Below are 25,746 nucleotides of genomic sequence, written 5' to 3' on the forward strand. Positions count from 1 at the left end.
AAAAATACACTAAAACTATTTTTTACATGAAGAGTTGTAACCCGCTACCCTTAAAGTATTTTTTTTACATTAGAGTATTGTTTTATATTAAGGGTTGTAACAAGCCCTGTTATGCGGTATTTCGAAAGCAGTTATTTAGCGCTAATTGGTGATTTCCAATGCATGGACTGTTGGCTGCCCTTGTCCCACCTTTGTTGTCTCTCACTCTTGGTGTTATTACAGGTACATAGAGGTGCTCTCTGAAACCCAGCATTCATTCACCTGTTGAAGGAGTATATACATATATGGTCTCCTCATGATAAAGAGGGGGCGGTCGGGTAGCCTAGTGGTTAAAGCGTTCGCTCGTCACGCCGAAGACCCGGGTTCGATTCCCGACATGGGTATAATGTGTGAAGCCCATTTCTGGTGTTCCCCCGCCGTTACATTGCTGGAATATTGCTAAAAGCGGCGTAAACCCACCCTCACTCACTCACTCACAATAAAGAAGTTGACATCCATAAATTATCTCTGTAAATGTGCATTGCTATTTAACCGGTGGTCTCCCACGGCTGAATAAGTAACATTCACCTACCTCATCCAATATATGTGTTAATGTGTGACGTCATCGTATCACTATCGTTGATCTGTAAACCACTGGTCAATTGCCTGAGCTGTTGTTGCTGTACGGACATCCGTGGTAAGGCGGGGATGTTATACTGAGGTGAAGCTACATTCAACACCACTAACCATAGGCTATACACACGCGCTCGCTACTATGTTTCTCTATTAGGATTTATCAAACACATGCGTTTATCTGTCGTATCGTATCGGGTCAAACTACAGGTGATAACACCGCAACAGTCTGTCTCTGTAGTCGCAATGGCCACCTACACGGATCTGTCTGTTGTGTTGTTTATTTCAGTACTGACGTGTTTGAGCTGTAAACCGTTAACTGAAGAACCGTGTGTTTACACGACAAGTGGCGGGGTCAATGACCTGTCTCCGCTGGCTAGTGACAACGAAACAGCCAGGTAGGTATATATATACTGATGGCGAGACTAGTCGAAGGAAAACTATACAATGTCGGTAACATTTTACCGTGCTAGTCGAAGGAAAACTATACAATGTCGGGAACATGTGTGTGTGAGTGTGAGTGTGTGTGTGTGTGTGTGTGTGTGTGTGTGTGTGTGTGTGTGTGTACAAATGTATCACATCTCAAGACATCAAAACTTGAGAATTGACATTTGATAATTACGTGTCACCATAAGGAACAGAGGAGAGCAATACAATGGGAATCTCATTCGTCATGTGCATTAATTATTTTAGCCATAATGCCACTCATTGTCATCGAATTGGATGACGAATTATGATATTCTTACGAAATTATATTCAAGATGAAGACGAGCGCTAACTTCAAGCTCTTCGCTGACAAGGCTTCTCTTCTTCACATCAGGTGCTTCCCCGTCCGGCGCTGTGGACCCTGCAGTGGGTTCCCGGGGGCAGGGGGTGGTCAGAGGTGGACACGAGTAGCCTGGTCAAGGAGCAGGTGCCGAGGACGGTATTCCCCAACAGTCTCAGGGGCCTCAACGGCAGGACGCTGACACTGGCGATGCTACAGGTGAGGGCCCCCGTCAATGTTGGGTACTTTAGGATGTTTCACCATTGACCTCCTTCAATGTAGGGTACTTTAGGATGTCTCACCATTGACCTCCTTCAATGTGGGGTACTTTAGGATGTTTCACCAGGGTCCCCCTTCAATGTAGGGTACTTTAGGATGTCTCACCATTGACCTCCTTCAATGTAGGGTACTTTAGGCTGTCTCACCATGGACCTCCTTCAATGTAGGGTACTTTAGGATGTCTCAACATTGACCTCCTTCAATGTAGGGTACTTTAGGATGTCTCACCATTGACCTCCTTCAATGTAGGGTACTTTAGGATGTCTCACCATGGACCTCCTTCAATGTAGGGTACTTTAGGATGTCTCACCATTGACCTCCTTCAATGTAGGGTACTTTAGGATGTCTCACCATTGACCTCCTTCAATGTAGGGTACTTTAGGCTGTCTCACCATGGACCTCCTTCAATGTAGGGTACTTTAGGATGTCTCACCATTGACCTCCTTCAATGTAGGGTACTTTAGGATGTCTCACCATTGACCTCCTTCAATGTAGGGTACTTTAGGATGTCTCACCATTGACCTCCTTCAATGTAGGGTACTTTAGGATGTCTCACCATGGACCTCCTTCAATGTAGGGTACTTTAGGATATTTCACCATGGTCCTCCTTCAATGTAGGGTACTTTAGGATGTCTCACCATTGAACTCCTTCAATGTTGGGTACTTTAGGATGTCTCACCATGGACCTCCTTCAATGTGGGGTATTTTAGGATGTCTCACCATTGAACTCCTTCAATGTGGGGTACTTTAGGATGTCTCACCATTGAACTCCTTCAATGTGGGGTACTTTAGGATGTTTCACCATTGAACTCCTTCAATGTAGGGTACTTTAGGATGTCCTACCATTTTTGTATTTCATCAATATGCTTTATTGAATATAATCTATAAATTACTTCAAATTGCCTATGATTGAATATGAATTATATATTTTTATTGAAGCCTGCCGGAGATTTATGTACACGTTACATTCCTTGCATTCCGGATCCGAGGTTTACGGGTTCGCATCCTGGGTTCACACCGATCCTTGGTCTGTTTGCACCAGGCACTTGCTTCTTCATTTCAACAACATGGGAAATCTTTACCATAAGCATCACTTTTAGTCCACATTCGGCTGACACGCTGATATATTGTCCTAAACGGACTCTCACTCTCCGATTACAATTCTGAGGAAGTCTCTATATCTTTTTCAAGTGGATGCCCATATCAAGGCGGACGTCACGTGGCCAGAATATATCGTATGATGGCGCTGCCATTGACATGGTTGACCTTCTGGCTGCTGCGTTTAACTTCAGGTAATAACAGGACCCCCATCCCCTTCTCTGAAAATAATAAATAATAAATATTAATAACACAAAAAAACAAGACACAACAACAACAACAACAACAACAACAACAACAACAAAGCAAGTTCCAGAGACAATGTTAAATAGCATGCTTTTATTTGGTGGTGATCACATGTTTCTGAACTGTATATACTTACTTTACGGTGTTTCAATTTGACAATATTTCATATGATGATCAAACTGAAGACTGATGTTCTTCCAGCTACACCTGTGTTGAGCCTGCAGACAAGGAGTGGGGGAGTCGGCAGCACAACTCTACCTGGACCGGGATTATTGGCATGTCACAGCGGCAGGTGCGTGTCACACTAGGGCAGTATCTACCTCTACCTGGACAGGGATTATAGGCATGTTACAGCGACAGGTGCGTGTCACACTAGGGCAGTATCTACCTCTACCTGGACAGGGATTATAGGCATGTTACAGCGACAGGTGCGTGTCACACTAGGGCAGTATCTAACTCTAACTGGACCGGGATTATAGGCATGTTACAGTGGCAGGTGCGTGTCACACTAGGGCAGTATCTAACTCTAACTGGACCGGGATTATAGGCATGTTACAGTGGCAGGTGCGTGTCAGACGAGGGCAGTATCTAACTGTACCCGGACCGGAATTATAGGCATGTTACAGTGGCAGGTGCGTGTCACACTAGGGCAGTATCTAACTGTACCCGGACCGGGATTATAGGCATCTTACAGTGACAGGTGCGTGTCAGACTAGGGCAGTATCTAACTGTACCCGGACCGGGATTATAGGCATGTTACAGTGGCAGGTGCGTGTCAGACTAGGGCAGTATCTAACTGTACCCGAACCGGGATTACAGACATGTTACAGCGGCAGGTGCGTGTCACAGTAGGTCAGGATCTAACTGTACCCGGACCGGGATTATAGACATGTTACAGTGGCAGGTGCGTGTCACAGTAGGTCAGGATCTAACTGTACCCGGGCCGGGATTATAGACATGTTACAGCGGCAGGTGCGTGTCACAGTAGGTCAGGATCTAACTGTACGCGGACCGGGATTATAGACATGTTACAGCGGCAGGTGCGTGTCAGACTAGGGCAGTATCTAACTGTACCCGGGCCGGGATTATAGACATGTTACAGTGGCAGGTGCGTGTCACACTAGGTCAGGATCTAACTGTACCCGGACCGGGATTATAGACATGTTACAGCGGCAGGTGCGTGTCAGACTAGGGCAGTATCTAACTGTACCCGGACCGGGATTATAGACATGTTACAGCGGCAGGTGCGTGTCACAGTAGGTCAGGATCTAACTGTACCCGGATCGGGATTATAGACATGTTACAGCGGCAGGTGCGTGTCACAGTAGGTCAGGATCTAACTGTACCCGGACCGGGATTATAGACATGTTACAGTGGTAGGTGCGTGTCAGACTAGGTCAGGATCTAACTGTACCCGGACCGGGATTATAGACATGTTACAGCGGCAGGTGCGTGTCACAGTAGGTCAGGATCTAACTGTACCCGGACCGGGATTATAGACATGTTACAGCGGCAGGTGCGTGTCAGACTAGGTCAGGATCGAACTGTACCCGGACCGGGATTATAGACATGTTACAGTGGCAGGTGCGTGTCACACTAGGTCAGGATCTAACTGTACCCGGACCGGGATTATAGACATGTTACAGCGGCAGGTGCGTGTCAGACTAGGGCAGTATCTAACTGTACCCGGACCGGGATTATAGACATATTACAGCGGCAGGTGCGTGTCACAGTAGGTCAGGATCTAACTGTACCCGGGCCGGGATTATAGACATGTTACAGCGGCAGGTGCGTGTCACAGTAGGTCAGGATCTAACTGTACCCGGACCGGGATTATAGACATGTTACAGTGGTAGGTGCGTGTCACACTAGGGCAGTATCTAACTGTACCCGGACCGGGATTATAGACATGTTAAGGCGGCAGGTGCGTGTCACAGTAGGTCAGGATCTAACTGTACCCGGGCCGGGATTATAGACGTGTTACAGCGGCAGGTGCGTGTCACAGTAGGTCAGGATCTAACTGTACCCGGACCGGGATTATAGACATGTTACAGTGGTAGGTGCGTGTCAGACTAGGTCAGTATCTAACTGTACCCGGACCGGGATTATAGACATGTTACAGCGGCAGGTGCGTGTCACAGTAGGTCAGGATCTAACTGTACCCGGACCGGGATTATAGACATGTTACAGTGGCAGGTGCGTGTCAGACTAGGTCAGGATCTAACTGTACCCGGACCGGGATTATAGGCATGTTACAGTGGCAGGTGCGTGTCACACTAGGGCAGTATCTAACTGTACCCGGACCGGGATTATAGACATGTTACAGTGGCAGGTGCGTGTCACAGTAGGTCAGTATCTAACTGTACCCGGGCCGGGATTATAGACATGTTACAGCGGCAGGTGCGTGTCAGACTAGGGCAGTATCTCACTGTACCCGGACCGGGATTATAGGCATGTTTCAGTGGCAGGTGCGTGTCACAGTAGGTCAGTATCTAACTGTACCCGGACCGGGATTATAGACATGTTACAGCGGCAGGTGCGTGTCAGACTAGGGCAGTATCTAACTGTACCCGGACCGGAATTATAGACATGTTACAGTGGCAGGTGCGTGTCAGACTAGGGCAGTATCTAACTGTACCCGGACCGGAATTATAGACATGTTACAGTGGCAGGTGCGTGTCACAGTAGGTCAGGATCTAACCGTACCTGTACGAGTAGCTAACACACACACACACACACACACACAAAATCACACACACAAGCACACACGCACGCACATACGCGCGCACCCACACGCAAGCACACCCACACGCACACACACACACATTATCATCACACAATCACACACACAATCACAAAATCACACACACAAAATCACACACACACAATGACACAATCACACACACACAATCACACACAGATGCAAAGGCAAGTCAATTGTTCATAAACACGGAAACATATGCATGTCAAAACAACATCATTTTAGTTTCTGATGCGTCAAATTTAGAAATGTCCCCACAACCCTCCCATACAACATTTAGGGCCTTGACTGTTGTGGCAGAGTCATATGATGCTCTTGAAATTTTCGCAGAGTCAGCCCCTCTGTCATACAGTCCTGTGAAACTTAATGCACAGATCTAAATAGGAAAGAGATGACGCGGGTTCTTTATGGATATTGTTGAGAGGTGAATTAAAACGCAGAGGTTAATCCAGACATCTGAACCCAGACAAGATTAATGAATAATTAACACATATTATTAAAACTCACGTCAGATTCCACTGTTATTATAACACCTGTTAGGTTTACAATCGAAAAAGGCAATAGAATGTTTCAAATAAGTGGCAACAGGAATAAGTAACAGACCCAGTAATAAATGGCAGTGCACTTGTACGGAACGTGTCACTGTGGATTGTCTTGAAAGAGTGCATGCTCTGTTCCGTATTCCAAAAGCTCAAACCTTTGGTGTCATTTGACATACAATCGAGCTTGCACTTTCTGCTAAGATTTCAAAGAGCGTCAAACGACTCTTGCTCAAAAGTTGTTTAATAGCTTCTATTTACTACATTCAAGCCTAAAATGTTTTATGGTTTGATTGCGTGGGACATTTCCACACTGGACCTTCCTTCCAGGGGGCCGATCTCTGCCCTGTGCCCTACTCTATGACCCCTGAAAGGGCCAGTGTGCTGGAGTTCTCAGTGCATGTCCTGTCGACGTACAATATGGCAGTGTACATGGTCCCTTCCTCGCCCCACCCCACGGCAGCACAATGGCTGGTGTTGCTGCCGTCAAGGGACTGGCAGGTGTACCTGGGGCTGACGGCGGCCTTCTGCTGGGTGTCTCTGCTGCTCACGCTGGCAAGGACGAAGCTGGTGCGGGGCGTCTTGTCCACGGGGTCTCACAGTGGGGCTCTCACAGCTCGAGTCTCGCTACGCCAAGGTAGACATTGTCCCATCTTTTCCCTCCCTCATCGTCACCTTCCCTCTCACCTTCCCTCTCCGTCATCTCACCTTCCCTCTCCGCCATCTCACCTTCCCTCTCCGCCATCTCACCTTTCTTTTCACCATTGTGTTACAGATCCTCCCCTGTGGAGAACCATTTTGTTACAAACCTCCCTCTATAGAGTACCATTGTGTTACAGATCCTCCCCTGAAGAGTACCATTGTGTTACAGATCCTCTCCTGTGGAGTACCATTGTGTTACAGATCCTCCCCTGAAGAGTACCATTGTGTTACAGATCCTCCTCTGTGGAGTACCATTGTATTACAGATCCTCCTCTGTGGAGTACCATTGTGTTACAGATCCTCCTCTGTGGAGTACCATTTTGTTACAAACCTCCCTCTATAGAGTACCATTGTGTTACAGATTTCCCTTGTAGAGTACCATTGTGTTACAGATCTTCAAAGTAGAGTACCATTGTGTTACAGATCCACCCCTGTAGAGTACCATTTTGTTACAAACCTCCCCTATAGAGTATCATTGTGTTACAGAACTCCCTCTGTAGAGTACCATTGTGTTACAGATCTCCCCTGTAAAGTACCATTGTGTTACAGATCCTCTCCTGTGGAGTGCCATTTTGTTACAAACCTCCCTCTATAGAGTACCATTGTGTTACAGATTTCCCTGTAGAGTACCATTGTGTTACAGATCTTTCAAAGTAGAGTACCATCGTGTTACAGATCCTCCTCTGTGGAGTACCATTGTGTAACAGATCCTCCTCTGTGGAGAACCATTTTGTTACAAACCTCCCTCTATAGAGTACCATTGTGTTACAGATTTCCCTGTAGAGTACCATTGTGTTACAGATCTTTCAAAGTAGAGTACCATTGTGTTACAGATCCTCCTCTGTGGAGTACCATTGTGTTACAGATCCACCCCTGTGGAGTACCATTTTGTTACAAACCTCCCTCTATAGAGTACCATTGTGTTACAGAACTCCCTCTGTAGAGTACCATTGTGTTACAGATCTCCCCTGTAAAGTACCATTGTGTTACAGATCCTCTCCTGTGGAGTGCCATTTTGTTACAAACCTCCCTCTATAGAGTACCATTGTGTTACAGATTTCCCTGTAGAGTACCATTGTGTTACAGATCTTTCAAAGTAGAGTACCATTGTGTTACAGATCCTCCTCTGTGGAGTACCATTGTGTAACAGATCCTCCTCTGTGGAGAACCATTTTGTTACAAACCTCTCTCTATAGAGTACCATTGTGTTACAGATTTCCCTGTAGAGTACCATTGTGTTACAGATCTTTCAAAGTAGAGTACCATTGTGTTACAGATCCTCCTCTGTGGAGTACCATTGTGTTACAGATCCACCCCTGTGGAGTACCATTTTGTTACAAACCTCCCTCTATAGAGTACCATTGTGTTACAGATCCTCCCCTGAAAAGTACCATTGTGTTACAGATCCTCTCCTGTGGAGTACCATTGTTACAGAACTACCTCTATAGAGTATCATTGTGTTACAGATCTCCCCTGTAAAGTACCATTGTGTTACAGATTCTCCTCTGTGGAGTACCATTGTGTAACAGATCCTCCTCTGTGGAGTACCATTTTGTTACAGATTTCCCTTGTAGAGTACCATTGTTACATATCTCCCCCTGTGGAGTACCATTGTGTTACAGATCTACCCTGTAGAGTACCATTGTGTTACAGATCCTCCCCTGTAGAGTACCATTGTGTTACAGATCTCCCCTGTAGAGTACCATTGTGTTACAGATTTACCCCGTAAAGTATCGTTGTGTTACAGATCTCCCGTGGAGTACCATTTTGTTACAAACCTCCCTCTATAGAGTACCTTTGCGTTACAGATCTCCCCTGTAGAGTACCATTGTGTTACAGATCTCCCCCTGTGGAGTACCATTGTGTTACAGATCTTTCCATGCAGAGTATCGTGTTACGGAGCTTCCCCTGTAGAGTACCATTATGTTACAGATCTCCCCTGTAGAGTATCATTATGTTACAGATCTCCCCTGTAGAGTATCATTGTGTTACAGATCTCCCCTGTAGAGTACCATTATGTTACAGACCTCCCTCTATAGAGTACCATTGTGTTACAGATCTTCCCCTGTAGAGTACCATTATGTTACAGACCTCCCACTATAGAGTACCATTGTGTTACAGATTTTTCCCTGTAAAGTACCATTATGTTACAGATCCTCCCCTGTAGAGTACCATTATGTTACAGATCTCCCCTGTAGAGTATCATTGTGTTACATATGTTCTCCTGTAGAACACCACTGTGTTACAGATCCTCCCCTGTAGAGAACCATTATGTTACAGATCTCCCCTGTAGAGAACCATTATGTTACAGATCCTCCCCTGTAGAGTACCATTATGTTACAGATCCTCCCCTGTAGAGAACCATTATGTTACAGATCCTCCCCTGTAGAGTACCATTATGTTACAGATCTCCCCTGTAGAGTACCATTATGTTACAGATCCTCCCCTGTAGAGTACCATTATGTTACAGATCTCCCCTGTAGAGAACCATTATGTTACAGATCCTCCCCTGTAGAGAACCATTATGTTACAGATCTCCCCTGTAGAGTACCATTATGTTACAGATCCTCCCCTGTAGAGTACCATTATGTTACAGATCTCCCCTGTAGAGAACCATTATGTTACAGATCTCCCCTGTAGAGTACCATTATGTTACAGATCCTCCCCTGTAGAGTACCATTATGTTACAGATCTCCCCTGTAGAGAACCATTATGTTACAGATCCTCCCCTGTAGAGTACCATTATGTTACAGATCTCCCCTGTAGAGTACCATTATGTTACAGATCTCCCCTGTAGAGAACCATTATGTTACAGATCTCCCCTGTGGAGCATCATTGTGTTACAGATCTCCCCAGGCGGCCGGAGTCGTGTAGTTGTCAGTCCGTGCTGTACAGCTGGAGCCTGTTCTGTGTCACAGTGACAGCCTTCTACACAGGTAACATCGTAGCCGATGTCGCGATGGGGCCGCAAGATGTCCTCTTCACAACACTACAGGACCTGGTGAACCAGGGGATGTATGACGTCGGGGCTGCAGCCGGTGGATATGTCCACAACATGTTCAAGGCAAGAGTGTGTTCGACATTATGATTATGTGGGTGTTTTGTGCTCAAAGGCAAGACTCGTGCCTCACGCCCCATGTCATTATATCTCAGCATCACCCCCCAAGCCCCTCCACGCCACCCACCCCTTCCACGCCATCCCAGTTGGCATTGCATACAGGGACCATACGCGGATCCAGAAAGGGTGGGTCGAGGGATCGAGGAGGTCCGAGGAGGAACATTAATTTGCATTGGCCCAATGCTCGTCCTATTCAGGGCCAATATCGTTAAGTCTACCTTACCTTGACCTTGAGTTGTGTATTGATCGCAGGATTGTGTTAATTAAGTATAATAATGACAACAAATGAAAACATGTATTCAATATAGTATGTAATCAGACAGTGTGTATATCATATTAAATATTTATATGCTGTTAAAAAAGTATGGGATCATGAAATATAAATGTTAATACCAAGTATTAGGACAAAGATAAGTGTTGACGACAAGGATTCTATGTTAGAACGTTTATGTCGGTAAATAAATAACACCAAAACACTTTCCATAGTTTACATATCTGTCTCTCGTATTGATTCCGCTTATCATACAGTTGTGATTTACTTGATTCATTGTTTGTGTAAGAACAACCAATGCGGCGTCTGGAACCCTCGGGGCGTCGACGGGGTGTTGGCATGCTGGAAACGGGCAGAAGTCAGCCGGCAGTGGCCAATACGTTCAGTGTTTCACGGTCTGTGATTAGCAGACTATGGAACAGGTACCAACAAACCCAAATTATGGACGATCGACACCGTCGAGGTCGACGACAAATGGACAGGACATTGATCCGAAATAAGGCTCTACGAAATCGAGCTCAAACGTCGAATCAAATTGCAGCAAACTTTCATCAGGTTACTGCAGTACGGGTGAGACGATTAGGAATCGCCTACATGCAGCTCATCTTCCTACTCAACAGCCACGTGTTGTGCCGCCCCCTACTAATCGTCATATTGCCAACAGACGTCATTGGTGTACACAACGTCGAAACTGGGGTAATAGTCGCTGGTCATGTCTTGTTTTCAGTCCCGATTCACTTTGCACGTCCTCGAAAGGCGTGGGCGTGTCTGGCGACGTCGAAATGAACGTCAAGCCAATGTCAGCCTGTTACTTCATGAGAAATTTGGCGGTGGATGTGTCATGGTGTGTCGGTGACTGACAGAACCCAACTCGATATTGTGCAAGGAAGGGCTACTAGACAGTAATGACAACATACTGACACCCTTTGAAGTCCCGTTTGCAAGCATGTGGGTCGACGTTGTGACTTCTTGACACAATACCCGTGTTCACTGTGCACGAATTGTCAATGCCTACCTCCCGTAGCACAGCATACAAAGACTGCCATGACCAGCAATGAGCCCAGATGTTCCCCTCATTGAACACGTCTGGGACATGATAGGGAGGCGTGTGCGTGAACTTACGCCGCGACCTCGTTGGCTGATCTTGGCCATGCAATGCAAGAGCTAGGAGTCCTCCCAGTCTTTACACAATCACATGATACCCCCAAGTCTTTCCACTGTCACGTGATCCTCCAAGTCGTTGAGCTGTCACATGATACCCCCAAGTCTTTCCACTGTCACATGATACCCCCAAGTCCTCCACTGTCACGTGATCCTCTAAGTCATTGAACTGTCACATGATACCCCCAAGTCTTTCCACTGTCACATGATACCCCCAAGTCCTCCACTGTCACGTGATCCTCCAAGTCATTGAACTGTCACATGATACCCCAAAGTCTTTCCACTGGCACGTGATCCTCCAAGTCGTTGAACTGTCACATGATACCCCCAAGTCTTTCCACTGTCACATGATACCCCCAAGTCTTCCACTGTCACATGATCCTCCAAGTCGTTGAACTGTAACATGATACCCCCAAGTCTTTCCACTGTCACATGATACCCCCAAGTATTTAAACTGTCACATGATACCCCAAAGTCTTTCCACTGTCACATGATACCCCCAAGTATTTAAACTGTCACATGATACCCCAAAGTCTTTCCGCTGTCACATGATCCTCCAAGTCGTTGAACTGTCACATGATCCTCCAAGTCGTTACACTGTCACATGATCCCCCACGTTTGTATACTGTCACATGATCCTCCAAGTATTTACACTGTCACATGATTCCCCCAAGTAATTACACTGTCACATGATCCCTCGAGTCTTTCCACTGTCTTTGCTCGGGTTCGATTCCCGACATGGGTACAATGTGTGAATCCCATTTCTGGTGTCCCCCGCCGTGATATTGCTGGAATATTGCTAAAAGCGGCGTAAAACCATACTCACTCACTCATTTCCACTGTTACATGATCCTCCAAGTCTTTACACTGTCACATGACCCTCGAAGTCTTTACAGTCACATGATCCCCCACGTTTGTACACTGTCACATGATCCTCCAAGTCTTTACACTGTCACATGATCCTCCAAGTAATTACACTGTCACATGATCCTCCAAGTCGTTACACTGTCACATGATCTTCCAAGTCTTTACACTGTCACATGGTTCTCCAAGTCTTTACAGTGTCACATGATCCTCCAAGTCTTTACGGTGTCACATGATCCCCCACGTTTGTACAGTGTCACATGATCCTCCAAGTCTTTACACTGTCATATGATCCTCCAAGTCTTTACACTGTCACATGATCCCCCACGTTTGTACACTGTCACATGATCCTCCAAGTCTTTACACTGTCACATGATCCTCCAAGTAATTACACTGTCACATGATCCTCCAAGTCGTTACACGGTCACATGATCTTCCAAGTCTTTACACTGTCACATGGTTCTCCAAGTCTTTACAGTGTCACATGATCCTCCAAGTCTTTACACTGTCACATGGTTCTCCAAGTCTTTACAGTGTCACATGATCCTCCAAGTCTTTACACTGTCACATGATCCTCCAAGTCTTTACACTGTCACATGATCCTCCAAGTTGTTACACTGTCACATGATCCTCCAAAGCTTTCCATTTCCACATGACCTTCCCAATCGTTTAGAAATATATGTCTCTTACAACAGCCCAGTGGCAGTGCCTATTATCTAGTTCATGTTTTCCTTATAGACTTCGAACAACACCCTCTACCGCTCATTGCACCATAAGATCGAGGCCAGCATTCAGCAGATCTCGTCAGAGGACAAAGACCACATTGCCTATCACAGGACCCGGTTACTGAGCGGGAACTATGTGTTCATCACAAACCATCTGACGCTGGGCGTTCTGCAGGCAGAATTCCGCGACCTGGTTGTGATGAAGGAACAGTTCCTGCCAAGTAGTGCCGTAATAATCTTCCCTCGCCAGTCTCCTTTGGTTGAGGTGTTCAATGAACAGTAAGTTCAGAAAACCACACGTTAGATTAACTGTGCTTTCCAAAGGTTGGTATAAACTAATGTAGCATTTTTTTTAAAGAACAGTCGGTTTTGTATTGCTAGAAGCTCAACGTAAGGCAGTTAGAGATATATCACGATCGGGTTAAGTCTATGTTTCAGGGCAGTGAATGACAGACCTCGGGCTTCTACAAGTAATACTGCCCTTGAAATAGCTATATCGTTCTTATGGGTAAAATCGGTCATTCAAATTTGTCCTCAGTTGGCAATACAACCCAATAAAGACACGAACCAGTTTATGTTAACCATCTCTTAGAAGTATCTCAACAGCACTGGCTCACGTCACAAGAACTCGAGTGACGTCATTTGACACTGGCCTTCGATTCCGCCAACACTGGATTATGGCCATTTCGTGTGCAACTCGACCGTCCGTTTTGGGAGAGTTGATGTACTGTAACTAATCATGCAGTGATTGATACTGGTACCTGCAAGGATGCTCAGGGCACCATATTAATGCCTGATAGTTGCACTTCGGCGCAATCTGTAGAGTGTTTGTCATGGATATCGCCATTGTTTTCATCCCAACATATGCGGGAGACATGATCAAGCCATACGTCATCAGTTGACTCGTGAGGCGGCGCTCAATGAGTCCACAGAGCTACACCAGCCACCATGTTTCTTTACTTTAGCATGCTTATAATATATGACGTCACTTGGCAACATGTGTCCCGTGGTTGGGCAAAACATGGAGATTATAGAATTAAGATGGCCCCTTCTTTTCCTGTTAATTTGCGGGTGGTTTATTGATAATTCAAGCCATATTAGTTATAATACAGAGAAAATCACTAAGCTTTTAATAAGGGATGTGTCTGCTCGGAAAGCAGAAGGTCGGAGGTTCGATCCCCTGGACGCATCATACTAAATGACTAAATTACACGAAAGTATTTCTTGTTTCCTTGCCTGGAGCTCTGCATTAAGCGGATAAAACAGGGACTAGTCTGTTCACAGTCACTATACTGTGTCTGGGAGTGGTATCTATGTTAATCAGCGGGATGGTATCTCAGTAGGCTAACACTATACAAATCAGCATACAAGAGAGGTAAAATATCCTAAGTGTATCCTCTTAGAAATTCGACCGACTCCGTGGTCTAATGGTAGAGCGTCCGCCCGGAGTGCGGAAGGTACGAGGTTCGATTCCAAGTCGCGTCATACCAAAAGAGTTGCTTGTTGTTACCCTACCCTGCTCTGCGGCATTAAGGGGCTAAAACAAGGACTGATCAGCTCGGGGTCAATGTACTGTGTCTGAGTGGGGTATTCATGTTAAACTACGGCATGGTATCTCAGTGAGCTAGCACTATAAAATCGGATAAGTACAAGCTTACACACAAGCACGCACACACATGCATTCACGTCGCTATATAAGCAATAATCTTGGATGTGACGTTAATCCCCATTTCACCTCACCTCACCTCACATCTTATAAAACCATATATGAATCCTGCTCTAACACATGTCACTGATCAGCTGTTTTCCGGTCCAGCATAATTAACTTCTTTGACAGTGGGCTCGTGGAGCTAATAATCCAACAATGGACACCAAGGAAAAAAGTTTGTTTCGCACCCAAATCTCAAGGACAAACACAATTTCACATAAGCCACTTACGGACACTATTCGCTTCAATGTGTGTTGTATTGTTCTTAGCAGTGGTAGCGTTGTTGATTGAAATGAACTGGAAGGGGAACTGACACTGTTAACTCTGTGCATTTACACAGTAACTATACATTGTATGAAACATTTACATTGTTTACAGATACATTGAATAAAACATTTACAGAGTAACTACATATTGTATGAAACATTAACACAGTGAATATACAATGTGTGAAAGATTTACAAAATTTATACAGTAAAGAGTTTTAAACATTAACACAGTAAATATACATTGAATAAAACACTTACAGAGTTATTGTATGTTATACATTTTTGAAACAAAGTGTATGAAACATTAACACAGTAAATTTGCATTGTGTGAAAGATTTACACATTGAACATTTACCCTTTAAACATAGTGCATGAAACATTTACACCATAAATAAACATTATCTAAAACATATACACAGTTAAAATACCTTTGTTTGAACCATTTACACAGTAAATATACAGCTTAAGAAACATATCAAATAAACGTTGTATGAAACATTTACACTTTAAATATACAGTGAATGAACCATTTCTACTTTAAACATACAGTGTATGAAACATTTACACTTTAAACAAACAGTTCATGAAACATTTCCATTTTGAATATACAGTGAATGAAACAATTACACTTTATACATACAGTGTATGAAACATTTACACTTTAAATATACAGTGCATAAAACATTTACACTTTAAATATAAAGTGCATAAAACATTTACACTTTAAACATACATAAGCAGACTGTCTGTATGAGTGAATAGAATGTCTGTATGCGTGAGGTAGTAGAATGTCTGTATGAGAGTAGAATGTCTGTATGAGTGAAATAGCAGACTGTCTGTATGAGTGAGTTAGCAGGCTGTCTGTATGAGTGAGTTAGCAAACTGTCTGTATGAGTGAGTTAGCAGACTGTCTGTATGAGTGAGTTAGCAGACTGACTGTCTGTATGAGTGAGTTAGCAAACTGACTGTCTGTATGAGTGAGTTAGCAGACTGACTGTCTGTATGAGTGAGTTAGCAGACTGTCTGTATGAGTGAGTTAGCAGACTGTCTGTATGAGTGAGTTAGCAGACTGTCTGTATGAGTGAGGATATGAATGTCTGTATGAGTATAATGTCTGTATGAGAAAGTGAGTAGAATGTCTGTATGAGTGAGCAGAATGTCTGTATGAGTGAATAGAATATCTGTATGCGTGAGTTAGCAGACTGTCTGTATGAGTATAATGTCTGTATGAGAAAGTGAGTAGAATGTCTGTATGAGTGAGTAGAATGTATGTATGAGTGAGGAGGTAGAATGTCTGTATGAGTGAGTTAGCAGGCTGTCTGTATGAGTGAGGATATGAATGTCTGTATGAGTATAATGTCTGTATGAGAAAGTGAGTAGAATGTCTGTATGAGTGAGCAGAATGTCTGTATGAGTGAATAGAATATCTGTATGCGTGAGTTAGCAGACTGTCTGTATGAGTATAATGTCTGTATGCGAAAGTGAGTAGAATGTCTGTATCAGTGAGCAGAATGTCTGTATGAGTGAATAGAATATCTGTATGCGTGAGGTAGTAGAATGTCTCTATGAGAGAGTAGAATGTCTGTATGAGAGAGTAGAATATCTGTATGAGTGAGTAGAATGTCTGTATTAGTGAGCAGAATGTCTGTATGAGTGAATAGAATATCTGTATGCGTGAGGTAGTAGAATGTCTGTATGAGAGAGTTGAATGTCTGTATGAGAGAGTAGAATATCTGTATGAGTGAGTAGAATGTATGTATGAGTGAGGAGGTAGAATGTCTGTATGAGTGAAATAGCAGACTGTCTGTATGAGTGAGTTAGCAGACTGACTGTCAGTATGAGTGAGTTAGCAGACTGTCTGTATGAGTGAGTTAGCAGACTGTCTGTATGAGTGAGTTAGCAGACTGTCTGTATGAGTGAGTTAGCAGACTGTCTGTATGAGTGAGGATATGAATGTCTGTATGAGTATAATGTCTGTATGAGAAAGTGAGCAGAATGTCTGTATCAGTGAGCAGACTGTCTGTATGAGTGAGTTAGCAGACTGTCTGTATGAGTATAATGTCTGTATGAGAAAGTGAGTAGAATGTCTGTATCAGTGAGCAGAATGTCTGTATGAGTGAATAGAATATCTGTATGCGTGAGGTAGTAGAATGTCTCTATGAGAGAGTAGAATGTCTGTATGAGAGAGTAGAATATCTGTATGAGTGAGTAGAATGTCTGTATCAGTGAGCAGAATGTCTGTATGAGTGAATAGAATATCTGTATGCGTGAGGTAGTAGAATGTCTGTATGAGAGAGTTGAATGTCTGTATGAGAGAGTAGAATATCTGTATGAGTGAGTAGAATGTATGTATGAGTGAGGAGGTAGAATGTCTGTATGAGTGAAATAGCAGACTGTCTGTATGAGTGAGTTAGCAGACTGACTGTCTGTATGAGTGAGTTAGCAGACTGTCTGTATGAGTGAGTTAGCAGACTGTCTGTATGAGTGAGGATATGAATGTCTGTATGAGTGAGGATATGAATGTCTGTATGAGTATAATGTCTGTATGAGTGAATAGAATATCTGTATGCGTGAGGTAGTAGAATGTCTGTATGAGAGAGTTGAATGTCTGTATGAGAGAGTAGAATATCTGTATGAGTGAGTAGAATGTATGTATGAGTGAGGAGGTAGAATGTCTGTATGAGTGAGTAGTATGTCTGAGTGAGGGGGCAGAATTCCTGTATGAGTGATGGAGTAGACTGTCTATATGAGTGGGGGAGTAGGACGTTTGGGTTTTTGTTTGTTGTGTATTGCCACACTCAGCAATATTCCAGCTATATGACGGCTGTCTGTAAATAATCAAGTCTGGACCAGACAATCCAGTGATTGACATCATGAGCATCAATCCACACAATTGGGTTACGCTGACCAACCAAGACAGTGAGCCTGACCACCCGATTGCGTTCGTCGCCTCTTACGACAAGCATAGTCGCCATTTACGGCAAGCATGGGTCTGCAGCAAACATCAGTTCCCACATTTCCCAGTTCATGCTGTTACAGTAGTACTAATGTTCTGGCTGTGTGGAGGTGACTTGTGTTACACTGAGAACAGGACCAGTGTAGAGGAAGAGGAATCATGATGAAAGTTACAGTCTTAAAATACCTCAGAACTTGGTAACATAAGAACATAAAATAACTCCCATTTTGAACAGAATAACAAATACTTTCACAACTTTTCCTCCAAAGGATACATAGTTTTGAATCTGAGTTATCTCCTTTTACAAGGAAAACATACATGGCACCAGAACAGGATTGTGCAAGAACACAATGCCAGTCAAGGACTTATAGCATATTTTCTTCAGTATAGTGCGCACCCAAGTATAATGCGCGCACCCCCCTCTAGTGGATTCAGTATTTTGGAGAAAAAAAATTAAACTCATTATGGCGTGTATAATGTGCACCCCCTTCTACACAGCTGTGTTTTGGAAAAAACGTGCACACTATACACAAGAAAATACGGTTAAATTAAAAGTGTCACATTATGTCACAGAATCATTAATAAAATATGGATTAATATTTACTAACAACATTTTCACTGTATGTTGTGTTCGATTTTATTACACAATTAATGAAACAATTCTACCTATTGTGTTAATTATCAGAAAACTAAGTAATTATTATTCAAGCTTGATGGGGATGAGAGAAAGCACGATGCAAACCTGTGGATACAGGTTCTACAGCAACAAATCAGAATCAGTCGTTCAACAAGCAGTTTTGTGGAGGTTTTCGTGGGTCGAATGTATTGGTTGCACGCCCTGAATGTGAGCGTTGCTTCATCTTGTGGTTGAACAGAGGCAACAATCCCCCAGGGTGGTTCCGTCCATCAAGTCACGGTCCCTTGCCTTACAAAGAGTATGATAGTGTTCCACATTACGATATTATGTCCTGTTTTGTAAAATGCTTTATATCTTTCTTTCCCCTCTGAATCCAAAAAATTATTGTCGGGATAACAATGTTTAGATGGAATTTTTAATTTCTTTCCGTCAAACTGACAAATAACTGAAATTGGCATGTATTGCCACCGAAAAACATTTAAACAAAACATATTTGTGAGTTCCTGAGAGTATTTCAAAGTCTTAACTAAATGAATCTATAGATAGTCGTGTAATTTCCTCGCATGTTGTGGTTTAAAGGGATTCCTTCTACTTGAGGGGTCATCTCCCTTCCTTGGCTTTGACAGCCGATGTGGCTCACCTCGTCAGTGTTTGAGATTGCTGGCCCAAATCAACCCCTTTACTTCCTACTTTTTGGTAAAGTTCATTACCTAGCCTCACATGTATGAGAACTTTAAAGCTGCTTAATTATCCGTGGCTTAATTCTGGCCTGAATTTCATACTTTCTGTCCACATTTGAATAATGTGTCAGATTCCAGTAACGTACTTATGTCATCAGGTTATAACATAGGTGCTTGTTGGAGGCAATAGAAGCCCAAACATTTGTGTTTGTAAGTTCGAGGAATTTCTCACGATCACATCATGTTATGAATGTCAGAACCATATTCCATGAATGTATAAAGCTCTGCAATGATCTGATTATACCAAGAAGGCAAACAACTGGCCATTAATGGCTTTGAGCTTTAAAGATTTGTTCATTTTTTACAGTTGAAAATATGTTTTAGGGTGATATTATCTAGACAGAAAATTATTGAAGTTATATCCATTTTCACTCTTGTCTGAGAAACTACATTTAAATACAATACATAAATTACAGATTTGCCTTGTGCAGATTTTTCTTATTTGTCTATAGGTTCTGCTACACAAAATCAGATTCAGCAATTATGATATACTATCACGACCCTACTTTTGATATTTATAATCCATCCACATGATTCCCTGCTTGTATGCTAATTAAGCAAAGTTAAATATCTTTGTTAAAACACTAGTTTGTGGGTTTTTCTATATATGTCAGTGCTAGCTGGAATACATTAAATTTACACCCCAGGGGAATGTCCGACAAAGTCACATTCATAGATAGCTAACAAAAGCCATCATTTGGTACACAACCAAACTCAGCTGACCTTCACTGTGTACTTTGGACATAGGCCATGAATCCCATGAAGAATAGGATTGACCTGAGCAAATTCAGCCATCTCTCTAGTTACAAGTTAACTTTACTAATTCTTATATTTTAGTACAACATAGTCTTTTTTGTTGAAAGTGTGAAATTTCTGTATAATTATCGAAAATGTGAAATTTCAGTATATTTCTGTAAATAGTATTGAAGAATGAGCTATCTCGGTCTGTCACAAACAAATGTGTAAATACCAATACATGTAGACTGAAATGTCCACAACACAATAACTCTCTCTCTCTCTCCCACTCACTCACACACTCACACTCATACTCACACATTCTCACACACTGAACTAATCGCTGCAAGACAGGTACTTCAAACTGAACTCTTGAGGTTACACACAACCAAATGTTTTCCCATAGACTTCTATAGTAACGTTATAGCTTTTTAATAAATAACTAGGCATTCAACAGCCATTACATTTACAAATGTGCACAGTCTGGCCTTAAAGCTGCAATAAAAACACAAATTTTGGCTAGGTTACCCAGCTCCTTTTCCGAGTACAGGAAGCTAAACACTCCAACCCCAGTTCCGCACCAAATATCACCTGCTTGAAAATATCTGTGCTCACATAAAGCACTAGTCATCTTGTTCAAAAAGTCAGCACCAAATATTGAAAAAAATGGGCAGTTTTAATTACTGGATGGATGTGCATTTAAAAGACATAAAAACCTTACACAATATCATCCAATCACAGCCTGCATATGTCTCTTGATCTGTACTGAAGGCTCCCTACGAAAACCGCACTGTCACAACCAGTTCTCATTTGGTGTAGTAGAACCTGTAGACACAACTGTCTAAAACTGCACTTGTCAAATTTGTGATGTATTCATTGTAAATAGATGTAGCTTCTTGGAAACAAATGGAAATTGGTTCAAGTTCAATACTTTTTCCTATCTGACAGGTCTATATGACACCAGTATACACATATCTGATGTACCAAAAGAGCTGTGAGGGTTAAATTATTTAGATTTTGTCAACTGATTACAAAATGAACTTCTGTTTTAATAAAAAACTTTCTATGACAGTACACAGGCCTTTATTGTTTATTCTTGTTTCACACAAGGATGGGTTCACAGGTCAATTCCATGGTTGCCAGTCGCTGCTTCGAACATATCACCCCAAAAGTATCTTTTCGACAATTTAAGACAATACTTGGAAATTCAAAACAAATTAGGCTTTCATATTTTTAATTTATTAATGGTGAGTTGTTTGCTGACCTTTGCTGATAACAACTGAGGATAGCAAAGTCTGGTACATAACATGGAATTTGGTTGTGACACTAATGAGCTTAAGTCATAGAAGAAGCTGGACTCAGTGAGCTTGCTGGAACTGGTACCCCTGCCTTGTTTACATAGGCCAATATATAAATGACAGGTCCATATTTGGACAAGAACCAATGTTGATGCTTTCATTCCAAAGAAAAATTCATAGTGTCAACATCTTGAACCTACTCTTGAAACATGGGGAGACATCGAAGGAATTCGATAACATCTTTTAGAATGGGATATAAAGCTTGGAATTCAGGCAAAAAATTCACCAGTGAAAAGCAAAGCAACTTTAAAGTGCCAAAAACTGTCAGGTTGACAACTGAGCTCCACAAGAAAGTGTGCAGTGTAGGGGTGGCTGGTGTCCAGCAAGTTCAAACACTGACAAGTGAACCGTACCGTCTGTTAAAGGGGCACTGATCTAACGCGATTTCTACCCGCGTGTCAACAATACAATTAAGTCATCTGGCTGCCAGGTGGTCAGTCCGCGCTCACTCGACCGAGACGCACAAGGGACTGGGCAACTGTCCACTGTGGCAGACTGGTCGTCCCAGCCGTCGCGACGGGGAATCCCCTAATCTGTTATCTGAACGCTGATTGGTACCTTACCTCGTTATATACCCATACCTCCACAGATCTCGGCTTGGACACTCGCCCCGTGCAGTCCTTCCTTGCTCGCAACCCAAGCTATCACCATGAGGGATATCGCTCTATCTCTACCTAGGGAGCTAGTCGCCATCCTGGAGCCCTTGCTGGCTTACAGGGTCGGGGACTACTCCCTACGGACTTCCTACAAGTCCAACTCCTCCACCCTCTCCATCTCCTTCGACTTAGGTCAAAGGAAAAGGCCTCTGGTCAAAGCTCCGGCCAAGACCAAGCCTAAGGAGAAAAAGACCCCGGCCCCTGCCCCTGCTGCACCACGCCCGGTACAGAAGGCCAAGCCGCCCACAGTGAAGAAGGCTCCACCAGTCGCCCCCATGGAGATCCAGGAGAGCCTTCCCACCACCCCTCCACCCCCTTCAGCTGCACTGGAACTCGCTCCCCTCGAATCCAGAGGGGAGGAGCCCTTTCGCACGCCGGAAGGGACAGGACAGGGAAGAAAGAAGAGAAAGAGGAAAAGCATTTTCTCCCCCGACTCTCCCCCTCTTCCATCACCACCAAGCAGGAACTCGGAGACCCAGACCGCCACACAACCAGGCCCGTCCCTCAACTCTAGCCAAGTCCAGACTGACCCAGTCCCGGAACAAGAGAGTGAGGTTGAGGACCGTCTCCTCCTTGCAAAACAGGCACAGCACATCCTGGAACAGCACGAGGTCCTCCCTAACCCCTGCTACCAGCATGACAACGGCAGGCTGTACCCCAGCAACCGCCCACGCCCTCCCTTGGTGCTGGTGCAGTTCTGGGGTCAGGAGCGGTTTGAGCATGAGATTCACAGCTTCCAGGATCTCTCAGACTTCCTGGTCGACTGTGAACTCCCAGTCCCACCGCTCTTCTGCACCAACGCCGCCGCCCGCCTCACCAACTCACTGTTTAGAGCTCTTCCTCCTGGAGAGCTCGACCTAGCCAGGAGGCTCCTGGCTGGGCACAAACAGTAGCTTCCTCGCCACTCCAGCTCGCCAGCCGACGCCGTGCCTTCCCACGCTTGACCCCCCCCCCCCCTGATGCCCAACTTTACCACCTTATTATTACTTTTTTACATCCCTCGCCCCCCCAACCAAACCCACCCCCCTAGTTTAAATTTTGTTAGGTTTTACTTCATTTACATTTTTTTGGGTTGCACCTTTATTTATTCATTACGCTTTTTTTCCTATTTAGTACAGGTGCTTCCCCGTGTGCGAGATACGCTATAGTGTAATTTTTATTACATGCGGAAAGCGCACGTAAAATCCCCTAAAATCCAATCCAATCCGATGTCATTGGGTGACACTTCAAAAATCGCGGATGATGGAGCCCTATGGATCCGCATTAAAAGCATTAAAATGGCAGAAAACTTATTATTCCAAATTTTAGAATTTCAAAAAAATCGATATAAGCAACCCCTAAAAGCCCCCTCTTGGGTTGCACACACCACTTTCACCCTTCTCGGAATACAATAAATGGCCTGGCCAGGCCCGTGTGCGAAATACGCTGCAGTCGGAAAGCGCACGTTAAATCTTCTATATCAGTCAGTCAGAAAACTTAATCCAAAAATCTCTAAATAAAATACAACAATGGGCAGACAAATGGGTCTTCTCCCTTAACTCAGATAAAACAACAGGAGTAGTATTCAAACATAAAAACATGAAACCTGCCTACCCAATCCTCCAGCTAAACAACCAAATCATCAAATTCCAAAAACAAACCAAATTCTTAGGACTTATTTTCGATCAACACCTCACCTGGGAGGCTCACGTCCAAAACCTAAAAACTAGATGCAGCAAAGACCTTAACACATTAAGATGTCTCACCGGCTCCAACTGGGGAGCCTCCAAAGATACCCTCCTCTCACTATATACAACACTAATTAGATCAAAACTAGACTACGGCTGCGGCCTATACAATACCCTAAACAACTCTCTATCTAAAAAACTTGACTCAATACAATACCAAGCCCTTAAACTAATTACACGCACCCAACATGGCACCTCCTACACCTCACTTCAGGCCCTTACAGGAGAAATGCCACTAAATCTACGCAGGGAACATCTAAGCCTTAATTTCTGGGCCGCGTCCCAAACAAACCCTCTCATCCAAAACCTAATTAACCAAAACATTAGCCCAAGAAACCAAGGTCTAGCTCGCAAACATCCCTTACTCACCCCAATATCCCAAAGAATAACTAACTACCTCAATGAACACCAAACTCAAAATCTTAAACAAAACTGCAAAAAATCAAATATCTTCACCCCTAAACTCAAAATACCCCAAATAGACACAACGCTAACTAACCAAATAAATAAACAAACCGACCCAAACATAGCTAAAACCACCACACTTTCATACATACACGAAAATTGGCCAACTTGGTGTCACATATACACTGACAGGTCTTCAGACCCAATCTCCAACCACACAGGTTTCGGAGTCCATACCACACAACCAGTTATATCCACACAATCTTACCGACTCCCTAACAACCAATCTATATCACGGCCGAACTTATGGGCATGGCCTCAGCCCTGCATAACCAACAATCAAAAAAAAAAAAAAAAATCCTAATTCTCACTGACTCGCTTAGTGGGCTACAAGCCCTCCAAAACAAAAATACCAAAAAACGACCTAAATTAATAAACCAAATACTTAAAAGCTCCAACGACCTAACCAAAGCAGGCAAACAAATAACCTTCTTGTGGATCCCCGCCCACGTAGGAATTTACGGCAACGAAAGCGCCGATAAAGCAGCTAAATTATCTCTCAAAATACCAGAAATAAGCCTAAACCTACCCATCTCAAAATCAGAAATTAAAAGTGTAAACAAACAAAAAATAACCAAAAAATGGCACAATCAATATCAAAACTCAAATAGCCAAATCCAAAAAGTGCTCAGAAAACCACTAGCCAAACCTAAAATCCTACACCCCTCTAAAAAAATTGACAGATTAATTACCAAACTCCAAACAGGACACACGAACCTAAATAACCACCTAAAACAACTTAAAAGACACACCACAGGCAACTGCCCCCACTGCAAACAACCCGAAACCACAGAACACGCACTCATCCACTGCACCCACTACCAAACACACAGAACCACACTACAAACCAACCTCAATCTAAATAAGGTTCCTACTCTAGATGAAATACTAAACCCTCAAAATAAACTAGAAAACTTCAAGGCCCTAGGCGTATTCCTAATCAAAACAGGCCTAATCAAGCGCATCTAAAAACTAATTAATCTACCAATCCAAAATCCAATAAACATACATACACCCACCTCACCCGGCTCCCTTAGTTCCCTCCTCCACCCACCTCGGCATTTATTCCAAATTTTAAAATTTCAAAAAATCGATATAAGCAACCCCTAAAAGCCCCCTCTTGTGTTGCACACACCACTTTCACCCTTCTCGGAATACACTAAATGGTCAGGCCAGGCCCGAGTGCGAAATACGCTGCAGTCGGAAAGCGCACGTTAAATCTTCTATATCAGTCAGTCAGTCAGATGACATTGTCATGACACAGACACTCACAATGGCCAGCTCTCAAGACATCGTTTGCAATTGTAAAAATACCTGCACTCGCGTAACCAAGAGAGGATCGTGTCCGTGCCG

The 25,746-nt window shown here is 43.6% G+C and overlaps 1 protein-coding gene across 2 annotated transcripts; it reads left to right on the plus strand.

The window, feature by feature from the left end:
• The first annotated feature begins 840 nt into the window (after positions 1–840).
• On the plus strand, positions 841–10,621 carry LOC124126056 (glutamate receptor ionotropic, delta-1-like). 2 transcript variants are annotated; one of them, XM_048397232.1, is made up of 6 exons: positions 841–1,010; positions 1,433–1,597; positions 2,849–2,949; positions 3,203–3,293; positions 6,632–6,938; positions 9,850–10,621. In XM_048397232.1, the coding sequence occupies exons 2-6, from the start codon at positions 1,589–1,591 to the stop codon at positions 10,089–10,091; spliced, it is 750 nt and encodes a 249-aa protein (XP_048253189.1). In that variant the 5' UTR covers positions 841–1,010; positions 1,433–1,588; the 3' UTR covers positions 10,092–10,621. The 2 variants fall into 2 exon arrangements, with proteins under 2 accessions (XP_048253189.1, XP_048253190.1); XM_048397233.1 differs by having other exon boundaries at positions 9,819–9,994.
• Positions 10,622–25,746: the final 15,125 nt, after the last annotated feature.

The sequence above is a fragment of the Haliotis rufescens genome, unplaced genomic scaffold, assembly GCF_023055435.1.
Source record: "Haliotis rufescens isolate VD_foot unplaced genomic scaffold, xgHalRufe1.0.p SCAF_167, whole genome shotgun sequence".
In the NCBI taxonomy this organism is placed as follows: domain Eukaryota; kingdom Metazoa; phylum Mollusca; class Gastropoda; order Lepetellida; family Haliotidae; genus Haliotis; species Haliotis rufescens.

Coding starts and splice junctions, on each gene's coding strand:
- LOC124126056 (XM_048397232.1), top strand. Junction 2,950..3,202: donor GCTGCTGCGTTTAACTTCAG/GTAATAACAGGA, acceptor ATGTTCTTCCAG/CTACACCTGTGTTGAGCCTG. Junction 6,939..9,849: donor TCGAGTCTCGCTACGCCAAG/GTAGACATTGTC, acceptor ATTGTGTTACAG/ATCTCCCCAGGCGGCCGGAG.